General features: G+C 37.8%; 1 protein-coding gene across 3 annotated transcripts in view; it reads left to right on the top strand.

Annotated features, from left to right (window-relative positions):
* Positions 1-21,972, top strand: part of DOCK4 (dedicator of cytokinesis 4) — a 488,208-nt gene that overhangs the window by 208,024 nt on the left and 258,212 nt on the right. For all 3 annotated transcript variants that reach the window (XM_064374405.1, XM_064374410.1, XM_064374414.1), the window contains exons 3-7: positions 926-966; positions 2,953-3,008; positions 6,914-7,010; positions 12,128-12,276; positions 17,593-17,677. In XM_064374405.1, the coding sequence (XP_064230475.1) occupies positions 926-966; positions 2,953-3,008; positions 6,914-7,010; positions 12,128-12,276; positions 17,593-17,677 (428 nt within the window). The remainder of the gene's footprint in view (positions 1-925; positions 967-2,952; positions 3,009-6,913; positions 7,011-12,127; positions 12,277-17,592; positions 17,678-21,972) is intronic.

The raw sequence follows: 21,972 nt of genomic DNA on the forward strand, positions 1-21,972 counted from the left end.
CTGTGATCCTCAATCTGATAACCAAGAGGGCTACTAAATAACTAATGGGTGAGTAGCATTGACAGTGTGGATATGCTGAACAAAAGGATGATTCATGTCCTGGGCGGAACAGAGCAGGCAGGCACAGGATTTCATCATGCTACTTAGAATGGCATGCAGTTTAAACGTTATGAATTGTTTATTTCTGGAATTTTCCATGTAGTATTTTTGCACTCTGGTTGACCATGAGTAACTGAAACTGTGGACAGTGAAACCACAGATAGGAAGGGACTACTGTGATAGGTATTCTACAGAATAAAAATTATGCTGAGCTCTTGATCAGCCATTGTGCTGATGAAAACATGCCAGTTAATTCCGGCAGTGAATGATGGCTTTACTCTTCATACGATATGAGACTGATCGTAACCCAAGACAGTGGGCTTAAGGGATGTGCAAATTCATTATGTGACTGATTGACCAGATACTATTATTTGGTGGCAGAGTCTAGGCTTTGTAGTCAGGCAAGTGGAATTTGGAAATGAATGAAATCTTGTGCAGATTCTTGACTTGCCAGACATAATGTGGCCTTCTATAAAATGGGACTAAATGGTACTCAGAGAGGTCAAGTAACTTGGACAACATTAAACAGACAATAAGAAACAAAGCCAGAATTGAAGCCCAATGCTCTGATATTAAAGCTTTTATTTACATTATGCATGATGCTGTCATTTATATAAATTTTGATACAGTTTTTTAAAAATGATTTTATTAATAGAATGCTTATGTGTAGTCACTTGAGCTATTGTCTAGCCAATACTTACCATATTTATCCACAGAATATTTACATGTATGGTAAAATTCCATTGGCAAAGAACAGATTGATTTGTTATTTCTTTAAAATACTATAATGGTTTATCAAAATATGACCATGATTATTTTTCCACAGGCTGGTACAGAGGATTTGCCTTAAAAAACCCAAATATCAAGGTAAAAATTGTTATTTCTAACTATAATTATGAAATTCATTAAGAAAGATAGTTATTTAAATTATTTCTTTATACAATTGAAATTACAGTTGGAAATCAGTTGAAATACCAAGTGATAATACAGATTTTCATAATTTTGGAAGTTCCTTTGAACTTGGATTATAGTTAAGATGTGCTACTCAAATGATAATCCTATTTAGCTCTTGAAAATTGTACTGAGAAGCCCTTAATAAGCTCATTATATATAAACAAAATCTTTCTGAAGTGGTAGTTTCTCGGAAAGCTAAATTAAAATTCAGGCAGAGGAAATATATATTCCAAAAGAAATATTAAATTGCAGTATTTAATCTTTATGTTTTCTATGATATCATTTGTAAAATATTGGTATGGAGAAACAAGTTTACTTTAGTGGCGTGTTAAGAGTCCTTTTGGGTTTGGGGGCTGAAGCCAGGAAAACAATACTATTTAAAAGCCCATTTTTCTTACCATTCCAGGCAGAAATTAAGATTCATTATCCTTTATACATTTCTATAAATCCTCAGGAATTATAGCAAGAAGTAACGTCATTTTTGTTTTATCTCTTATTTGTATAGTTTGCAATTTTGACACTAATCTTACTGATAATCTGTTTTTTATCTTACTCTAATCTCCTCAGCCTTCATCCATGTTTCCTATATTCTCTAATATTTTCATATGTCATATTCATTTTTTTGGTTTAATTCTGCCTTTAGGATTGTAGGTAAGAAATTGTATCACTTTTCATTCTGAAAATACAATTTTGCCTTTTTGCTTAAATGTGCCATTTTCTGGATCATCCACCTGTGTTTAATAACTTCATGTATTTCAGGTCATCCTAAAGGGAAGCATAAGGGACAAAAGAGTATACACATTTAATTTTTTAAATACTTTAGTCCTCATTTAACATTGTTTTTATATATCTATGAGGCACATGCAAATATAACTTCAGTATCTAATGAATTCGTTTAGACCATGTTTGAGAAGGAAACTTAGTATGATTTCTCTGTTATTTCTGTCGCTTCTCATAAACCTCAAGTCTGACTTTTCCTGATTAGTTAGAATTACTCTATTTGTTGATCCTACCATATTGAAGAAAACAAGTGAGTTTTAAAAATCTACCTGTATATATTTACTACTATTGAATGGAAAGATTTGCCTATTAAATTTTATTTTATACTTGGATCCACAGTGGTGATATATATATTCAGATGACATTTGTTTTCTTAAATATTTAATTGAGTTTGTCATTTAATTATACATTAGAAATTCTTCAGAGGATAATTGTCATTTAATGAACAATAAAATTGATGCTCATTTTTTTTTGTTGTTGTTTCTTTCAATTTTCCATTTAGAACAAAGAAACAATTTCCTTGCCCTATCATTTCCCTACAATAAAAGCTTCAAGCTAACATGGCTTCTTTTGTTTAATTTTTGTTCCATCAGAATGGCAGCATGGTGATTAACTGCTGCTGAGTTGTCATCCAAAATCTTCCATAACACAGAATACACATATTATCTCTAAATTCACAGTGATATCTTTTGTATGTATATTTTCAAGAGAAATATGAGTGGTTTGGGGGAAAAAAAAAGTATAGCCACCAAAACAAAGAACCTTTCAAAACTATGCAATACATATTTTAAAAACTCTTATTCAGTATAACATGATTTTTATGTAGAATTCCTGAAATTTTCTTATTTTCTGTTCAATAAAGAATATATTTTCTGAACAAGATTTAATTTTTTTATATTTGTTTAGAATATCTCTAAATTCGTAAACTAGTTAATGGTAGAAAATGAAAGGATGGATCTGAAGCCACAGTAGATTTCATCCAAGAGAATCTGGTAGAGATGTTGTTTTTCCCTATTCTTGATATTGTCATGGTTGTATGGCTGTGTTTTATACATATGACTTGTGAAACCAACCCCTCCTTAACAGCTAGCATTGTAACCTTCATGTTTTCTTTTTCAGGGTATATTTCCTTCCAGCTATGTTCACTTGAAAAATGCATGTGTAAAGAACAAAGGGTAAGAAATGAGTTTTATTAGTAGTTAGAGGATTCTCACAGAACCTTTGCTTCTTTTGGAATTTGAAAGGCATAGTAATTGTCTTGAAAAATGAACTGTAGAAGATCATACCATTGTCTGTATTCTTTGTTAAAAATATATTGCACTAAGATCATTGGTGGAGAAAATTAAAGAACCCCATCTGTGCATGCTGGACAATAGGATCTGAGGCACTGGAGGTCTCTCAGTGTCCACAAATCAGGGAATCAGCCTACACTTGAGCAGAAAGAGTTGGTCCTTTTTGGTGTCTTGCTGCTTAGGGAAGCATGTCAGTCAGACCCATTACATGCTGTCATATTGTCTCAAAACCCAGGAATTTCCTAGGTTCACCACTGATTATAAAATATGTAGTATGACTTTCTCTAAATGGACATAATAACATCTTCTTAGGTGACCACTTCACAAAGCCATTATTCTATTTTAGAGAATGTCATTTATATGATACTTTGTTTGATTCAGCTCATTGATCACCTAGTATTTCTAATACATTTTTAAAAATGCTAGTCTATTTCTAAAAGGATTTGTAGTGGCAGTCACTTTAACATAATTCAAGTAAGATACAGCAGAATAAAACAGAACTTGCCTATTTAAATAGGTAGCATGAGCAGATCATTCATTTTAAAAGGCCATGGAGTTGGACACAAACATTTGGTGTCAGTGTCACAAGGACTATTCACATGACCATTGCATAATTTTCATCTTATGACAACAGAATACAGATTCAGCCATAGAAATTATATTTTTTCTCAAATAGCAGTAAATACCAATTTATTATTTGAATTCTTAAAGCATAGTAATGGTATTTTCCAACTTGAGTCTTATGACAAAAGTTCCAAAGAGGCTATTCAAATAGGTGATTCTTAATTTCCCCCTCAATAAAGGTATGGTATTAAATTTTTGTTCAGTGAAACAGCCTCTGCAAGTGGCTAAGACTCTATGGTATAAATACTTTGAGAGTTCCCTGTATGGGTAAAATTTAAAGATTCTCAGAGGCTATTACTCTACATGTCTTATATATGTCAGCTACTAGCTACTTTAAACATGTTAATAGTAGTAGTCAGTAGTAGTAATTATTGAATAAAACTTTAAAAGCATAATCCTAATTCTAATAATTACCACTGCTACTACTGATCTTTTAAGAAATGTGTGTCCTTCAGAAGTGTTGTACAGCTATAATCCACCAGAAGCGTCAAGCTGAGTTATTAGTCCTTTTGAAGCTTTTCTACCAGGCTAGATATGATGCCATCCAGCCCTTCCTCTAGTAAACCAGAGGACACTTCAGAATACACTCCAGCCACATGCTAACACTTTGTTCTGATCCTTCTGTGCTAGTAATCTAGGCTTGGCAATGTGAAAACGCCATGGGCTACCCCTGTTCCTTAAAGTGTCCATTTGGGCAAGCCTGTGCAACCAGTCTTTTTTGCTGTTTGCCCCAATCCCAACCCTGACCTCCCTCAACTCTGCAGTGCAAAGGGCCACCCAACCCCCATCATATGCTCTGACCAAGGAAGAGAAAAGAGAGAATGCTATGCTAGCAAAGATCTTGTCAAGCATCTCTCAACTTAATCAAAGTCTACCCCTCAAAGGGAGTTGGGGTAGGATATGGTTTTTAAATAAGTACATCCTTTTTTAAAATCCTGGTTAGTAACTGGTGTATATCTGACCCCCTTCCATGAGCCTCAGGAAGTTTAAATGTGGGTAAGGTACCTCAAAATTTGGTTGCATACATTTAAAACTTTCTTGTGGGATTTTCTTCCACCTGACACCAAGTGTGGTGGACATTGTGCAGCAGAAAGCCCAACGTTAGTTTCTAAAAAAGAATTATTGGAATTGAGTCAGACCCTAGGTCTGGGGCTGTTACTGGAAGAAAAACTTTGGCCTGAAAACATTTGAGGGCATGTATTGCCAGATAATTGCTTTCCCAGAGAGAAACGTCTTTGGGGTTTTGGTATTACCTGTCTTATTTTAAGTGGATTTATGGCCCACTAGGATGAAATAATGGAAAAGTCCATCTCAGAATAACTGAACAAAAAATAATTTCAGAGGTAACTACTTAAGACAGATTATTTGAACACTGATTTTTGTTTTGGAATAATTAATAGAAATCAGCCACCTTGCCTAAAATGGCAATTTTATGCTTAAAAATTTAAATTTTGCTTGGACAACCCTCAATCAACTTCCCACAGACTGAATTGCCCTTATGTTCTTTCCTGCATCTTCAGATCAATGTAGGACAGATGGAGGTCAATTAAATTATAGTTTACAAACAGTGAGGCCACTTCTGTATTGTTTAATTCCTACTGAGGTCATGTCACTTTTTAAATGTTAAGTAGAATGTCAAGGTTTCCTGGAAATTCAGTATTTCCTCCTTGACCATATATAGGATCATTTTGTGATCTCCATCTCCAAATATTCATCATTTAAATTGCAACAGCTGCTTCAAAAGCAAAATAAATGTACTACCACTTAAAAATGTCATATGCAGACTTAATAAAAGGTTCTGTATCTGCCACAGTTTATATATTACTGTTTACTTTTATTTCTAGTTTAAAATCCCAGTTTTACATTTTCAGCTGTGTTTAAGCTCTAGAAAGAAGGAAAATATGCATAGGGCAAGTATTTTAGCAGCACTGTGAAATGAGGAGATGAAGCTCTGTTGGGAAAAGAATCAAGGCAAGATTTTAGTTCCCATCTGTCTGACAACAAGATTTTACAAAAGACAATTATACACACTTTGGACATAACATCAAAAAGGAATCGCAGAGCAGTTATTAACCTCATGCTAAGAAGTAATTTTCCCTCGATCATCTAGACAACATGGTTCTGTGTCTAATATGTTGCTACCTTCTATGTATTATTAGATGTTTTCTTGAGAAAAATATACTGAAATAAAGAAAATAGTCTCTATCAATGTATCAGTAGCATTCTTTGGGAAGCAGTGGTAATAATAGCCACTTAACCACTTTCACCTGCATATGTGTGTGTGTGCGCACACACACACAAAGAAAGTATTTGAAAAAAGAAACCAGAGATGAAGATTATTATATGCCAAAGGTAGAATTCAGGAGGCAAATTAAATCTTCTCCTTTATTTCCCCTATCTCCTCGTGCATATTCTCAACTTCAGAACCACCATACATACCCTGCTAGATATTGATAGAAATATTTTCCAAAGATAGTTTCTGACTATTAGAGAAGAAATGAGAAGACTATGTTACTCTAATCAGAGAGAGGAACATTTTGGAATGAATATTCAAATATCTGTGATGTCATAAGCCCTTAGGGTTTATGCTGCATGATAACATTACTTGTAGTACTAATCAGTTTTCATGGTCCAGGCTTGCAAATAATAAAAATGAAGTGTTACTGAGATCACGGGAGTATTCAATTAGTTTCTCAGTGTCTAGTTACTTATCACACTGGGTTAGTTTGGATGCTCACAGCCATCATGTCCTGATGATTGAGTAAGGTTCCTTTTATTCTCCTTGAGTCCTATGGTCATAGCGTTTGGAAGGCAAAAGTCATCTCAGAGTTTATGTAGCCCAGTGACCTCATGTTACAGATGCAGGCTTTTGGCCTCAGGTTAAATGAGTTGCTGCCTAGTGTGAACTGGTACTGGAGTAGAACTCTTCTTCTTCACCATGCTGCTCACACTTGATCTGGTTGAAGTGGCTGGTCGTTCTGGTATTGTCCTACTATAATCCAACATAGCATTCCTCACATTAACTTACAACCAGATCCTGGTTACTGTCTGTGGAACGAACAATAGCTAGGCAGCTTTCTTTCCTAATTATCTTTTAGAGTATTTACAACAAAATTGTTGTCTATGTTATTTACATATATACTTTTTCTTTTTTAATTTCACAGACAATTTGAAATGATTATTCCCACTGAAGACTCTGTTATCACAGAAATGACATCAACATTAAGAGACTGGGGAACCATGTGGAAACAGCTCTATGTGGTTAAGTAGCTTTTTAATGACATGGTTTTCGGGTAAAGAATTGTTTTAAGAAATATATGAACATGAGTAAGGGTTAACTAATATAGCACCTTCTGCAAGTTTCTAGGACTCCTTGAGGATATAGATATTAATAAGACAGTCTTGTTGTAATCTCTGTGTCCACTGAGCATGGGTTTTGTAAGTTACTTTTCAATACCACAAGAATATAAAAGATTATCTTTCTGGCATCCAACCAAATAGGATGGTTTACATGGACCTAGTGTTGAACCTCCTGAATATTTTTAATTTTCAGGGAAAAATAAAATTCAAGACAATTTTGGTGGCAATGGTATTTTATCAAATTCAAATTCTACAAGTCATTCAAGTATACTGTAAATGACAGACTTCTTAGCTAGTATCAATGAGAATACTTTAAATATACTAGAGAAAAGAATATTTCTTGAGGGGAAAAAGGATCTGTGTTTTGGAGGTATGTAGTATATATTTACTTACTTATTATAAATAATCACATCGAGCACTTATGTGGCAAATCTCATGGTAAGTACTCTCAATGCAGTATCTTCTTTAATTTACTACCACTCAAAGGAATAATAACTATGACCATGTCTGGCTTATAAATGAGACCAATGAGGAACAGAGAGTGAAGTACTTACCCTAGATCAAGTAATGGGAATGTGGCTGAACTGGGGTTCTGATGTGAATATGGTGCTCTCACTGTGAACCTCACTGTAAATGCAGAAGTCTTGGAATGGTGAAATATTGGGAAGGCCCCATGCTATTTTTTTCTTTCATTTTTAAAATTTGTAGAACAGATTCATCATCTGAAGGGATGAATTCAAAATACAAATGTGTACTTATCCTAACAAAATGATTTAAAACAGCCTGTCAAAGAAAAAAATCCAAATTAGTGAGGGACACTGGCAGAATGATAGTGTTTATTGTCTGTTACATCTAAAATGCAATAGGAAATTTCATTGAGGCAAGAAAATCTTATAAAGTCACTAGTGAAAACCCTTTGATGTTGGACTTCTCTGGTTATACCCTCCTGGAGCTGGTAGCTTTAGGACTCACCGTGAAAATTCACAAGACAACCTTAGGTGAATTGGCAGAGCATAGGTTTTATAAATACAAAGTCAAGATAACCGACCTCTAGGGCTCTGTACTGGGGAAGTGCAAGGAAATGCAGATCTTCTTTTTAAATTTTCTTTTTTATTTATATTGGAAGGAATTCAAAATCCAAGTATTATTTCACTTAAAATAATACTGTGCATGGCACTAACATGGAAAAGGAAACTATTTGAAATGCTCAAACCATTGCATTCGAAATACCCGACATGACACTTACAAAAATAATGACAGTGTAAGTGTTGTCCATTAGCTGAACTAGAACACCAGCACTTTTCTTTTGATACAGCTACTAGTGGGGAACAAAGTTGAATTTCCTCTTGATTCTGCCTTGTCTAGCTATTTTTACCTGTGTTCGAGGTTGCAGATACCTATTTTGGGGACCAACTTGGTTGGTTTGAAAAATCTGTGTGTTGTAAACTCCATAAGTAACTCCTCTCCTCCTAGTGTTCTGAGTAACTGGGAAAGAGATAATTATCTAAATATTTCCATGGACACTGGAATGGTGGTCATTTACATTGGAAACAAATACTAAGTTTAACTCAGAGATATTTGATTTTTGACACTGGGAATGAGTGTACCTTGGCCATGTTGGATCTTTAGCTTCTCTTTTCCTGAGGTAAATGTTTTGCGCCAAATGTTTTGGTTCAGATTCTTCATGTTGAAGTGTATTTAGGGTATTGTCCATCCTCTTTGCCAACAGTTTTAAGGCACCTAACTTCTCTACTGGAAGATGTTTGATGAGGGCCATAATATTTTATAAATTGTTAGCAATTTGTATGACAATGCTTAGCATAAAAGCAAATGGCGAATGCTTGAAAAGTGCTAGTTGCTCTTTAAATAACGTTGCTAAGGACCTAAGTAATGCTCTTTAAAAATACCACTTAATAATCAGTAATGTAACCACAAAAGTTTAGGAGAAATATAGCAGCTGTCTTTTACTGAGTACTTTCATGCAGGCCCTGAGCTGGACATTTTACATCTGTCTTACATGGGGGCTCTGCCAGGCAGTTTTTATTCTCGAATCTTATCAACGATAATTTACCCAGGGTCTCACGCTAAAGCCTGAATCCAAATCTAAGTCTGCTGCCGCCAAAACCTGTACTGTTTTCATTTTAAGGCATAAAAGCTCATCCATTTCTAAAACACTAAAATACTCTCAGTTAACTTTTTGCTGCATTTTTTATATATTTCCAGAATCTCTTGATATTATTTTATTCCAAGTGTTTAATATTGTACCCTACCTGTTTCCATTTATCACTAAATGAAAAGCATTTTTTATATTTCTGAATAGCTTTCATAGCTATCCAATGTTTAAAGAATCATGATTCTATGACTAGATGTTCAGTTGTAGACCTTTTTGTTACACTAGTAGAGCAGGTTTGCTGGCCAGGACTGCACTATGTCAGTGTTCCTGCCACACCTGGGTTTTCTTCCCTTAATGGAGAGCTGACCAGCTGATTTTCAACTTTATAAGGGATTCTGCATCCTTTTCATCTTAGTGTTCTCTTAAACTTAAGTACTAGGTAACACAGAAAATCAAGTCCATCCTATTAAACAACTGAAGAATGCCTTTCCCAAGAGAAGGCAGGTGACTTTCTCCCTGTGACAGTTCAAAAAGGTGCTGTCCTTCTTCTTTGCTACATGAGATTTGACTTGTTTAATAACTTGCTTATGTAATTTTTTTGACTCTGGTGGACGTTTCCTTCCTACCACTGACTTCTTCAAGTGTTTCTTGATCTTCACTGCTTATTCTTTTGTATCACCAAAACAAAACCTACCTCTTGAGATCCACAAAAATTAATATGTTTAAATCAAGCTATTCATTCATTCATTCTCCAGCTGCTAGGGCTACACAGGCAGACAGCCATTGTGGTTGGGCACTTACAGCCAAATGGGAGTGTAAGTGCATCACCTTACATCACCTCCTTTCATGTCTATTTACACTATTTTCCCATTTACTAAGCGGGGAGGGGGCTCCTTATATAGTGCTTCATTGTTAGTAAGTCAATACGTGTTGTTTCTGGGATGTTCTTTTTGTGCATTAAAAACTTCAAAATTAAAAAAAAATAACATGGACACTGAGCAGTTAATTATAAGAGTATTGTGTTACACTGGCCTTGTATGGCTTCTATGGGAGTGTATAACGTGAGTTAAGAGTGAGAAGCAATAGAAGAATGGGCTCAGTAGAGTGCTTTAGGAGTCAAGAGACAAGCAAGATTATTTTTTTGGGGGAGGATCAGGGATGACATCTTGGAGAATGTTTTTTGTTCCTCTGGCAAATTCATCTGACCTGCACATCACATGGAAATTCTTCAAGACACCAAGTACTAAAAAAGCAGGTAACACGTCACTACTTTTAAAAATAAAAAATAGTTGTCTTTACCCATCACCCAGAATTTGATATTTCTGGTAGCTTACAGATGTAGAGGACTTTAGATTGATGATAACCTCAACACTTCCCTATCACTACTGATGAAGTCCACTAATAATTTTTGTAGAAAGTAAAAGCATAACTGTTGTTATGGTTTTGGAAAGACATGTTATGGAAAGACAAAGGGTAAATACTTAGATAAAATTTACTCTCGGCCGGGTGCGGTGGCTCACGCCTGTAATCCCAGCACTTTGGGAGGCCGAGGCGGGTGGATCACGAGGTCAAGATATCGAGACCATCCTGGTCAACATGGTGAAACCCCCGTCTCTACTAAAAATACAAAAAATTAGCTGGGCATGGTGGCGCATGCCTGTAATCCCAGCTACTCAGGAGGCTGAGGCAGGAGAATTACCTGAACCCGGGAGGCGCGCCATTGCACTCCAGCCTGGGTAACAAGAGTGAAACTCTGTCTCAAAAAAAAAAAAAAAAAAAAAAACTTACTCTCATGTCTCTGGAGTAAGGGATATATATTTTTTGGTTTGGGAAAGAAACAGTATTTGTAGAGGACTCATTCTGGACCAAGCCCAAAACAATAACAGTACTCTAGTGATAATAACAGTGAATACTTACATGTCTTTTCTGGGCCAGGCATCATTCTCAGAGTTGTAATAGCTCATTAATGCTCATAGCAACTTTGGGAAGTAGGTACTATAATACCTGTTTTACAGATGAAAAAACAAGCACAAAGATGTTAATGAACTGCCAAAGCTTTTTTAGCCAGTAAATGGCAAAACTGAAATTCAGATTGAAGTTGTTTGGCTCTAAGTAAGTTTATGTTCTCTGCCGCTGTGCTGTAGTGCTCTCTGCACAGTCACTACCCCTAATCCATAAAACAGCCTTGCTGAGGGAATGTGCTGCCCATGTACAGATGACAAAATTGATACTATAACACTAGTAAGTGACAAAACCAGAGTTTTAACTTGTCTTCTTTCCAGTAAACCACATAGCTTAAATGAATTTCACAAGAGATTATCTTGAATCTCTATTATTGTTTTAAAAGTAAGAAAGTATTAACTTTTAAAAGTCTAAATACTGGCCTGATAATAGCAGTGCACATCCATCAATGAATGACTTTGTGTGCCCACCTTCTGATAGTGGACCCAATAAAGTATTGAGACCATTGCGCTAGAAATGTAATTGGAAAATAATGTCTTGCATTTTATTGGCTTTAATTGCATGCAGCCATGGCTCAGAGAAGGGAGAAAACAATGTGAGCAAGACTGATCAGGGAAGATTTCCTGATGGAGGTGGAAGTCAAGCTGAGCCTTCTTGGATAGTAGCATTTGAGTAGTGTTTTCAAAAAATAAAAGTAGCAGTTGAGAAGTAAAGTTGCATTTCTGGACATGAGAGCAGTGTTGTGAAACTTGGATGAAGCACATAGAGAAGGCAGTGAGTGTGTTTGAACACAATGAGCAGTTTGTCTATTAACGAACATCTGTCCACAGAGGGGCAAGCACATAGTGGGTAACCAGAATGGACCCCTTCCCTTTCCATTTTGGTTATCCCACAACTCAGTATGGGGCTGACTGCCAAATCTCCACGTTTGTGTATTTCTTAGAGAAATGAAGGCGATCTCTTCCACCGGCTGTGGCACATCATGAATGAAATCCTGGACCTGCGGCGGCAGGTGCTGGTGGGCCACCTCACCCACGACCGGATGAAGGACGTGAAGCGCCACATTACTGCCCGCCTTGACTGGGGCAATGAGTGAGTATTGACCATCGCAGGGCGGCCTCTAGTAGGTGAACACAATGGAAGTGACATAGGTGTGAGCCAGAACGTGGTAATGTCACTGGAAGAAGTCCTATGGGCTTTTTCAGATTACCTGTTTTCGGAAGCTTAGTGTGAACTGTCACTGAAGGAGTTGAGAAGCATTTCTTCTCAAGCTGATGTGGGCACTGAGATGTCGTTTGTTCTCTGGTATCGTATGTGGTCTGACGGTGTGCACATGCTCATGGAAAATGAAATGTTCACAGCAATGAATTAGATATGGCTTCTGGCTAAAATGGATCTTGTTCTCAATAGGCTTTAGGTTTGGCATATGGATTTACTTTTAAAATACATCTCTTCCATATCATGGTAATAGGTCGCCAGTGTAATCCAGAGGGAGACACTAAAGTTAACAGCTTCTGTGAAAAGTCTTATGACAAACGCACTGGTGGGGCCTTTTATTATTGCTGTAATTAGTCCTGTACATACATATTCGCTACTTTGAGGAGCTGCTTGAGAGAACTCAGTAAAAAGCTGTTCTTGACCGAGATTTATTTTTAAATAAAACCATAAATGACTTATTTAAAATACCAGCCATGTATTTAAATGATAAATCTAATCACTGAGAGCTCTGACCAAGGCTGATACTGTACTAAGTATGAATGTTAACATAGAAGTGAGAAATTAGAATAAGCCAACTTTGACTGAGATCCTAGGATTGCATGAGGTTTAGGTTTAAGGCAGTGACATGGTTTCTCAATAACCCATATGGCCATATCTTCCCTTCTTTTCCTCTCTCCAAATCCCCAGTTGCTCTTTGGACCTTCAAAAGGATCTTAGGGAACAGAAAAAAAGGAAAGCAGACAGAAAGGAAGAAAAGGACAGGAAATGAACCTTGGGTAAATTTGCTTCTTACTGAATGTGGAAAAACCAATTTGAAACAGAATGCCACTTCCCATAACCATAGGAAATCCCTTTGTCAGAAGCCAGGTTTGGGTCTTCCCAAGAGGTTACATACTCTGAATATGGATACCCCAGACCTACTAACAGATATTTATTTATTTATTTGTTTTTATTTATTTATTTATTTATTTATTCATTTTGATATGGAGTCTCACTCTGTCACCCAGGCTGGAGTGCAGTGGCATGATCTCGGCTCACCGCAACCTCCACCTCCTGGGTTCAAGCGATTCTCCTGCCTTGGCCTCCCAAGTGGCTGGGATTACAGGCACATGCTACCACGTCTGGCTAATTTTTCGTATTTTTAGTAGAGACAGGATTTCACCATGTTAGCCAGGATGATCTCGATCTCCTGACCTCATGATCCACCCACCTTGGCCTCTCAAAGTGCTGGGATTACAGGCGTCAGCCACCACGCCGGTTACCTACTAACAGATTTTTAAGCCTCCATCTCATTCAGAGGACATCTGGTATTTTGTTGAATAGGATTCATCTTTTTACAGACAATTAATAGAAGAGCCCAATTCATTTATCTCTAGAAGATTCATTCCTGTGAGAAATAAAACAGCTACAAATATGGAGGGGCAGCAAGAGCTCGGTCCTGGGAGCTCTGCTTTCTTAAGACCTGATGCAAACTCCTGAACCCCCTTCATGTCAGTTTCTCATCTGTTGAAGGAGGAAGTTGAACTAGAAAAGGCGCAAGGGCCCTTTCAGCTCCAGGATGACATTTAAAATACACAGCACCTCCTAACAGAGAAGACTTGCCAGCCATTTGCAGGCAACTTCCCATCCTGCCATGGGAATGAATTTCACAGGAGACTGAATCTCCATGATTGTGAAGTGGAGTGGAGTGGGAGGGGTCTGTTGGAACGAGACCTGTGCTGCCTTATGTTTATTTCTTGATTGTTTTGAAAAACCTTTGAGGGTTCTCTGAATTATTTTGAGTCTTAGTCATTATGCTGGTCATCATTTAAAGGACTAGTTTGTAAATAGGAAGAAAGTTGGATGAAGTTAGCTCATCCAAAATAACATAGGAATGTAGATCAGACAAGAAAATGATACTTCTTCAGTTTTATGAAGGAAAGTGATGGCAGAATGAAAAGGGGAAGGAAGGAAAAACATTAATTATGACTGAATCATGACTCAGTTTTTACTTACATAAGTTCTGGCTTGTACTTTGGGCTGTTCTGTAGCTAATTTATGATAAGTTGGTAAAACATTGATGCATGAAAATGAGCAGTATAATTTATTTAGATCATCTTCAGCTTCATGAATTTTCTGAGCTATGATTGTTTTCTTTGCAATTCTTTGTTTATTTTTAAAAAACTTACAATACAGAGATTATACATTTACCTTATTCCTTTAAGTATACATTTGTTTTCTTATTGAATAGTGCTCACAGAAAGCAAATTAAGATAATCTCTTGCCTATTAAACTAGATCAGATTTCATGCAAAATAATCTGTCAGCACATAAATCTCTGGATGAACATAAATTAAGAATGTGTTCCATCTCCCATTGTATATCAAACTGTTGAAGAGTAGTGAAGAGAAGCCCTCTTGATGTGGGAAGCTTAGGAAAAAGAGATCATTCATCTCATTCCCTAACAGGGCCAGCAAAAGAATTGTTCTTGCCTGGGAACCTCAGACAGCACTAAAATAATGGTACATGTTTCTGTTGCCCACAGAGTCCTACAACACGGTGTTCTTTGACTTTTCTGCTAAGATTATATGGGAGGAGGCAATCAATTCATCCTTTCTTCCTGATATCACAGAGTAGTTTAATGACTGAGTTGATCTAGAACATGACGCTCTCCCTGTGTGATCTCCTCTTGTCCTGTCTCTCCCCATTTGCCTACTTCTCATTCTTTGTAAAGCACTTCCCTGATTCTAATCTGTGGGCTAGGAAACCTCAAACCATGAGAAGATGTACCTATTACCAAAACCAAACAGAAACATGTAAGATTCCTCACATAACCAGGATGCCAGGAAGCCAGCAGAAGCCGAACAATTAAGACTATGGGAGAAAAAGACTTGGACGTTACAGCCTTCTGGGGCTGCAGAATCTCCGCACACATTCTGCAGCCATGTAGGTCACCTGTTCTTCACGCATCTTCCTCAGGCATATGGCTGATGTCTGAATTTCCAAGTTCAAATTCTCAAGGAGGGAATCTTACTGACAGTCAATGTCTAATTTTGGGCTGAGCAGTTTATACCAGCCTCTCATAAGCTGCTGGCCAGTCTTTGGGTTATTTGTTCTTAGGTCAGGTGTTTACCCATGGGCCCGTCAGGTATGGCTTAGGAAGGGGAGATAGTCAGATTGTAACTGGGGGACAGGAAGCAGGGTTGCTGGGGTGTTGAGAGAGCGTGCAAGCGCACGCACGAGAGCTCCCGCCCCATTCAAGTTCTTGTCCAATGAGAGGAGCTTTTCCAAACTTCCTCTGGAGTGATTGCTCTTCCACTCTGAAGCTGGATTGGTTGCCTTGGTCGCAACAGAGCCCTTCCTTGCAAGGCTTTTGGCGGTCTTTTTAAATAAGGGAAGCTCACCTGGGCTGTCTACCTTCCCACATGCCCTGGGGAAAATTAGGCAAAGAACTCTAGGCTCCCGGATGGGGGGTGTGGATAGAGATATGGTGCTGGGAAGTTCTTGCCTTTGAAACCACACCCCTTGTGGACCCCGGAAGAGAATTTAACACACCACAGTCCCTCAAGATGACTACGTTGTCTGCCTCCACCTCTCCCAGTAGAGAATGTGGGTGGAGCAACTTCTCATAGAAGGTGCTATGAGTAAGATAGGTACCACGATTCATATGTGGTTACAAGTCCTCTTTCCTTTGCTAAATGATATTCATCAGCAATATTGTCCCAGTAGCAGATGATGTTTTCTACTGTAATACAGTGGTTCTCTCTGGGAAGGGAATGGAGGATGGAGAACAGACCCTATCAGAATCCCTGGTGAGATGTAGCAAGGGGGAATGTGGATATTTTGAAAACAAATCACAGTGCTTGTTGTGAGTTAAAAATTAAACTAAAATTAAATAATGGGTGTGTGAATTTTTTTAAGTTTCCCAAAGAGAAACATCATTCAGGAAAATTGAGAAACTGTTTTAGTATCTGAAAGACAGCTCCTGCTGTCAAGGAGGTGACAGCTTTCTAATCTTCTTAAGAACAAATATCCCTCAGGGTGGCTAGGGCAGTGCCTGACTTCAAGTAGGTGAATTAATAAATTTTACTTATGAAACAATGAGATTTTGGGGGAGGATATAGAAGAATTTCAGATTTTTTTTTAAACACAAAAGAAAGATGTGGTTCTGTAATTGGAAGTGTGATGCCAGAAGGCTTCCATGTTAGAGAGAGTGGTGATGTGAAAGGGATGCAGAACAAGTGATCTTCAGAAAACTGAGGATGAGGCCTTGGATGTGGCGATCGAGGGGGCTCTGCTAGAGAAGAGGGTATCTTGGCCTTGAATGATAGGGCATTACACAGACATTGTGAAGCCTTTGAGATGATCATGAGGCTTAAGGAGATGAACAGAATTGTGTGGCATTGGTGTCAGCCTTGTACCGTGGGTGCCCTGGAAGAGATTGTGCTAACAGGGTCACTGGAGGGAAGGTAACCAGAATAGAGTTAGACTCGTGTTCCTCTGTTGATGGGAAGACATCACAATCAATTACCATACTTGGTACCTCTGAGGCTGGATATAACCTTAGAATACTTTTCAGCACAGCAAGCCATATGTCAGCCACAATGAAACCTGACATAAAGGGTTAAGCTATTCTGCCAGCCCATGCCTGAAACTCTTCTCCCATTTCCATTTCCTGCCTTTACTGAGTTTCTCCTAATGACTGACCTCAGAATTTACTGTAAATAAGGGCCATGTGCAAATTGCCCGAGATTCATGTTAGAAACATGTTGACTCTAGACACAGCTAGGTACATTGGTGCTAGGTCAAATCCTAATGGCCAAATTTCCCTCTCCTCAACTCCAATTTCTAGAACTAAATGATGTCTAGCTCTAGTTTCCATTCACTCCAGTATGGAAGGCCTTCCCTTGGGATAATTTGAAGGGTGCTGAAGGCTTCACACCATATGTGGCTAAGGCCCCAGTAGCAGGAGCATTCCACTGATAGCACCAACCCATCCCTCCTGCATTTGCCTGTCTTTCTCCCCTTCTGTGTTTCAAGTTTTGCCCAGTGTCCAGCCTCGTTATGTTGTCTACCTCAACTGTGATTAACAAGTCATATAAGGTAAAAACTATGGGTGAGAGAAGCATGGTGGGTGATATACCTAATTTCAAAGTGATACAGTAAAAAAAAAAAAAATGTTTCCCCCAGACTTTTGCAATTTGTTTTCTAGACAACTGGGACTGGACCTGGTGCCTAGGAAAGAATATGCAATGGTGGACCCAGAGGACATCAGCATTACCGAGCTCTACCGATTGGTAGGTACAGGAAATCTTGGCTCCCAGCCTCACTGCTAAATTTGTGGTTTCCATGGCATTCTTCATACTTGCTTGATTTTGTAAGAATAAGATGTTCCAGGATTAATTTAGAGAAAGTAAAAAGGCTTGAGAGCTGAGGTGACCGTGCCCTGGGTACAGTACCGAGACACTTTACCTGCCTAAGAATGACATGATACTCTCCATTGGATCCTCAACGCCCAGGCATCAGGAAGTCAATACAAAGACATTTTCAGTTCTTTTGCAAATCTGCTTTTTGCCTAGTCTGGTGAAGTGCTTACAAGTCATACGTACTTAACTGTTGTTCTGTAATTAATGGTATCTAGTCATGGCTCAGCAGCATGTTAAACCTCCTCCTGCCCCCATTAGCTCCATATACATATTGTGTGTGTGTGTGTGTGTGTGTGTGTGTGCGTGTGATGTATATTAGCAGTATATACACCAACTACTGAAACGGTCTCTCCTTAGTCTTTACCTGCTGGATACCCACTCTTCCCAGACCCCAATCCATTCCTAAGTACTGAAGCCCATTAATCATCCTAAAATATTTGATCATATTGCCCATCATGGTCTCACATATGATTTGAGTTTTTTCTCTAGTTACACGATAAGTTATAGTTCCGTTTTTTTGCTTGGCATCCAGGTTTCCCAAATCTGGTTCAATCCACCTTCTAGTTAGCCTTATATTCTTAAATAATTATATGAAATGTACCTAATCTCTTGATATTAACTAAGGTGTGAAAATCCAAAATCAGAGTAAAAGGTGGTTGGGATGGGCTTTCAAAGACTATCATGCTACGCGTAACTGTACTTTGATCTCATTACTGCTGCTTCTTACCGTAAAGTTCCAAGAAGGACTGCCTATCGGAAATAGTAGACTGCTTTTTGGATGAGCCTGCCTTTTTTGGCATAGCTTTCCAAGCTTATTTTTCTGAGAATAATGGGATATTCTTAACCTGAAGATTATCCATATCTGAAAAATGTGAAGGATAATTTCAGTAAGTCCGTTGGGGATATGTCTGATTTGAGAAGGCAGTTCTTAATATCGCTTTCAGATTTTTCCGTGATCATCAAATTGATGTCCAGATTCTATACACTTTATTGTGTCAGTTGGAATCAATTCCATTTTTTAGAGGCTATTCTTTATTGTATGTTACATTTCTTCAGAGTAGTGTGTGTGCTGTTTGTCTTCAGCATATCGGTGCTAAACAGAGTATCTGGCATGTAGCGAGAACGTAGAGGTCAGTTAGTGGGAGGTGAAGAAGGAACAAATAAGAGCATTCCAAGTTAAAGTCATCACTGCCTCTCAGCTTATATAACAGATATAATCTGTATAGTTTGTCAGTCATATCCTCTGATGTGGCATCTTTTTCTTCATTTAATTAACTCATTGAACATCATATTCTCTCACTTTTAAGAACATATCTCACTTAAAGTTTCTTTAGGGAATACACTGTATCTTCTACCTCTACGTGTTCAAGATAATCTTGTACAGTGCTTTTGCACTTACTAAGCACCCAGTCAATGCTTTGGAGATCATATTGTGAAAAGACTGTGGATTACTGGCTCCAGAAAACTACATTTACAATCTATCTCTTTCTTTTACCAGTACTTTGGCTTTTAGATTTATTATTTAATCTCTCAAAGCCTCAGTGTATTCATCTACTAAATGGGGAAATAATTATTTTCATGTTCATTATGAAGATCAGATAAGAAATGTATGTAAGAAATTCCTTGGCAGATAATTGCACAACATGTAAGCATTTAATCAGTGTTCATCCCTTTCTTAACTTTATTTCATCTGCATTAGAGAGGCAACATGGTAAAAATAATTGATAGTTCATATTAGGATTAGATTTGGCTGTGTCATGAAATAAATAAAAAATAGAAGCTAAAATATGATAGAAATTTATTTCTCAAGGTATGCAAGTTTAGAAACAGGAATTTCTGGGTTTGGTTGTGGTTTTATGGTATGAAAAGGAATCTAGAGCCTTATCTTTCTGCTACGCTGTACATGGCTTCCATCACCAAGAAAACCTCGAAGTGCAGTATAGCTGTGAGAGTTTTAACCATCCTATTTGCATTCTGGTCAGTACGAAGGAGACAAGTTTCTCTCAGTTGATTCAAATCCTTTAATGAACCTTCCTGGAAGTTCCGCACAACACTTGCACTTACGTCTCATTGGCAGAGCTTGGGTGCACCCCTGTAAATAGTTGAGGATGTCAAGTTTTGGATAAATAACTGATGTCTGACACAAATATATTTTATTTTCCCGAGTTTGATTTTGCACGTGTTTAATTTTGTTTCTGTTCTTTTCATGTAACATTATATATGAGATAGCAAATTGATCTCACCTTTGTCAACATTCCAGTTGATTGGTAGGTGGCTGCCTAGAGTGCACTGTTGATAAGATTCCAGGGTCTCATGTAGGCTCTAATTGATTAGCAATGTCTGCCATTGGTGGGAAAGACAGCAGGGGATATTTTAGATTGTTACAGTTCAGATCCTAGTCCAAAGTCTTCATTTTACAGCTGAAGAAAGTAAAACGTCATGATTTGATATGAAAATTTAATTTCTCCTCAGTGGCAGCTATACCTTACTATTTCCAAAACAAAGACAATAGCCCAAGAAAAACTCAGATAATTATCAGCTTCAGAAGAGCATGTGCTCTTCTTTAAGGCAGCTTCTTTTTCTTTTTTCTTTTGTTTCCTCTTCAACTTTTATTTTACGTTCCAGGGTAGATGTGCAGATTCTGCAGGTTTGTTACATAGGTAAATGTATACCATGGTGATTTGCTGCACACATCAACCCATCACCAGGAGTTAAGCCCAGCATCCATAAGGCAGTTTCTTTTTCAAGTTACTGTTTGAATCCTGGCCTAGCAGTAATAAGATTCTCTGTAGCCCTGATCTTCTTCTCTGTTCAACATAAAAATGACTGACTATATTGATTTCACAAGGGAGAGTGAGAAGGCACCAACACCAATCCCCTGTTGTTGTTGTTTGACAATTTATTGTCACTTTGGGTCAGGGACCTCAGCATGGAGGTTGAATGTCCCAACAGAGAGGACTTTTGATTAATTGCTGCTTTTCTTCGTTTACTTCTTTCTATTCAGTGTCATGTTTGAAACATAAGTGTTTGCATCTTACTAAATTTTATTGCATCATTCAAAAAAAAAAGGTCTCACTTTAGGTTTTTGATAGCACTGTTAGCAGATCTTTGTCACCTAATTGTGTTCATTTAAGCAGTAAAAGTGCTAAACCTCACAGTGTTTGCATATGTCCACCTTGAAACTTTGGTTTAGTGCCAAATGCAAGATCTTAATCCTTGTATAAATAAAGAGAACCTTATTAGCCAGCTTCTCTCTTATTTGTGTCTGCAGGTTTCCATCTTTTTGGAAACCTTTCTTGGTTTTATAAGATCATGCATCTGCTTACTCTGGAATCCTTAGTAGGTTAGACTAGCGGATCTCAGATGGAACACAGTGGTTCTCACAAGCAATTTCAACCCCAAGGGGATATTTAGCATTATCTGGAGACATTTTTGGTTGTCACGACAGGAGATGGGAGGGAGAGGTACTATTTGCATCTGGTAGGTAGAAGCTAAGAAAAGCTGTTAGATGTCCTACAAAGCCCAGGGCAGCCCCCACAACAAGGAAATATTCAGCCTAGTTGTCAGTAGCACTGAGGTTGATAAACCCTGGTGTAGACAGTTCATTCAATAATTAATGCATTATTTGAAGAGTAAAAATTTGAGCCAGTTAAATAAATCTTTGGGATGAATGTTTCTTTTTTTTTTTTTTTTTTTTTTTTGAGACGGAGTTTCGCTCTTGTTACCCAGGCTGGAGTGCAATGGCGCTATCGTGGCTCACTGCAACCTCCACCTCCTGGGTTCAGGCAATTCTCCTGCCTCAGCCTCCTGAGTAGCTGGAATTACAGGCACGCGCCACCATGCCCAGCTAATTTTTTGTATTTTTAGTAGAGACGGGGTTTCACCATGTTGACCAAGATGGTCTCGATCTCTTGACCTCGTGATCCACCCGCCTCGGCCTCCCAAAGTGCTGGGATTACAGGCTTGAGCCACCGCGCCCGGCCGAATCTGTTTCTTTTCCTAATCAAAGATCTAGTTCAACTGTTAAGCACAGTTAGAGTAACTGATAGGTGTATTTGTAGCCACAAATTATCTCAAACTCTTGAAGTGTGAACTTCTTAATTTTATTGTAATAATATTTTCACAGAGTTTTGTTTTTTTTTTAAACAGTTTGCCAAAGTACTGAA

Source organism: Aotus nancymaae, unplaced genomic scaffold (assembly GCF_030222135.1).
Source record: "Aotus nancymaae isolate 86718 unplaced genomic scaffold, 86718_ANA_hifiasm-v0.15.2.pri h1tg000002l, whole genome shotgun sequence".
Classification (NCBI taxonomy): domain Eukaryota; kingdom Metazoa; phylum Chordata; class Mammalia; order Primates; family Aotidae; genus Aotus; species Aotus nancymaae.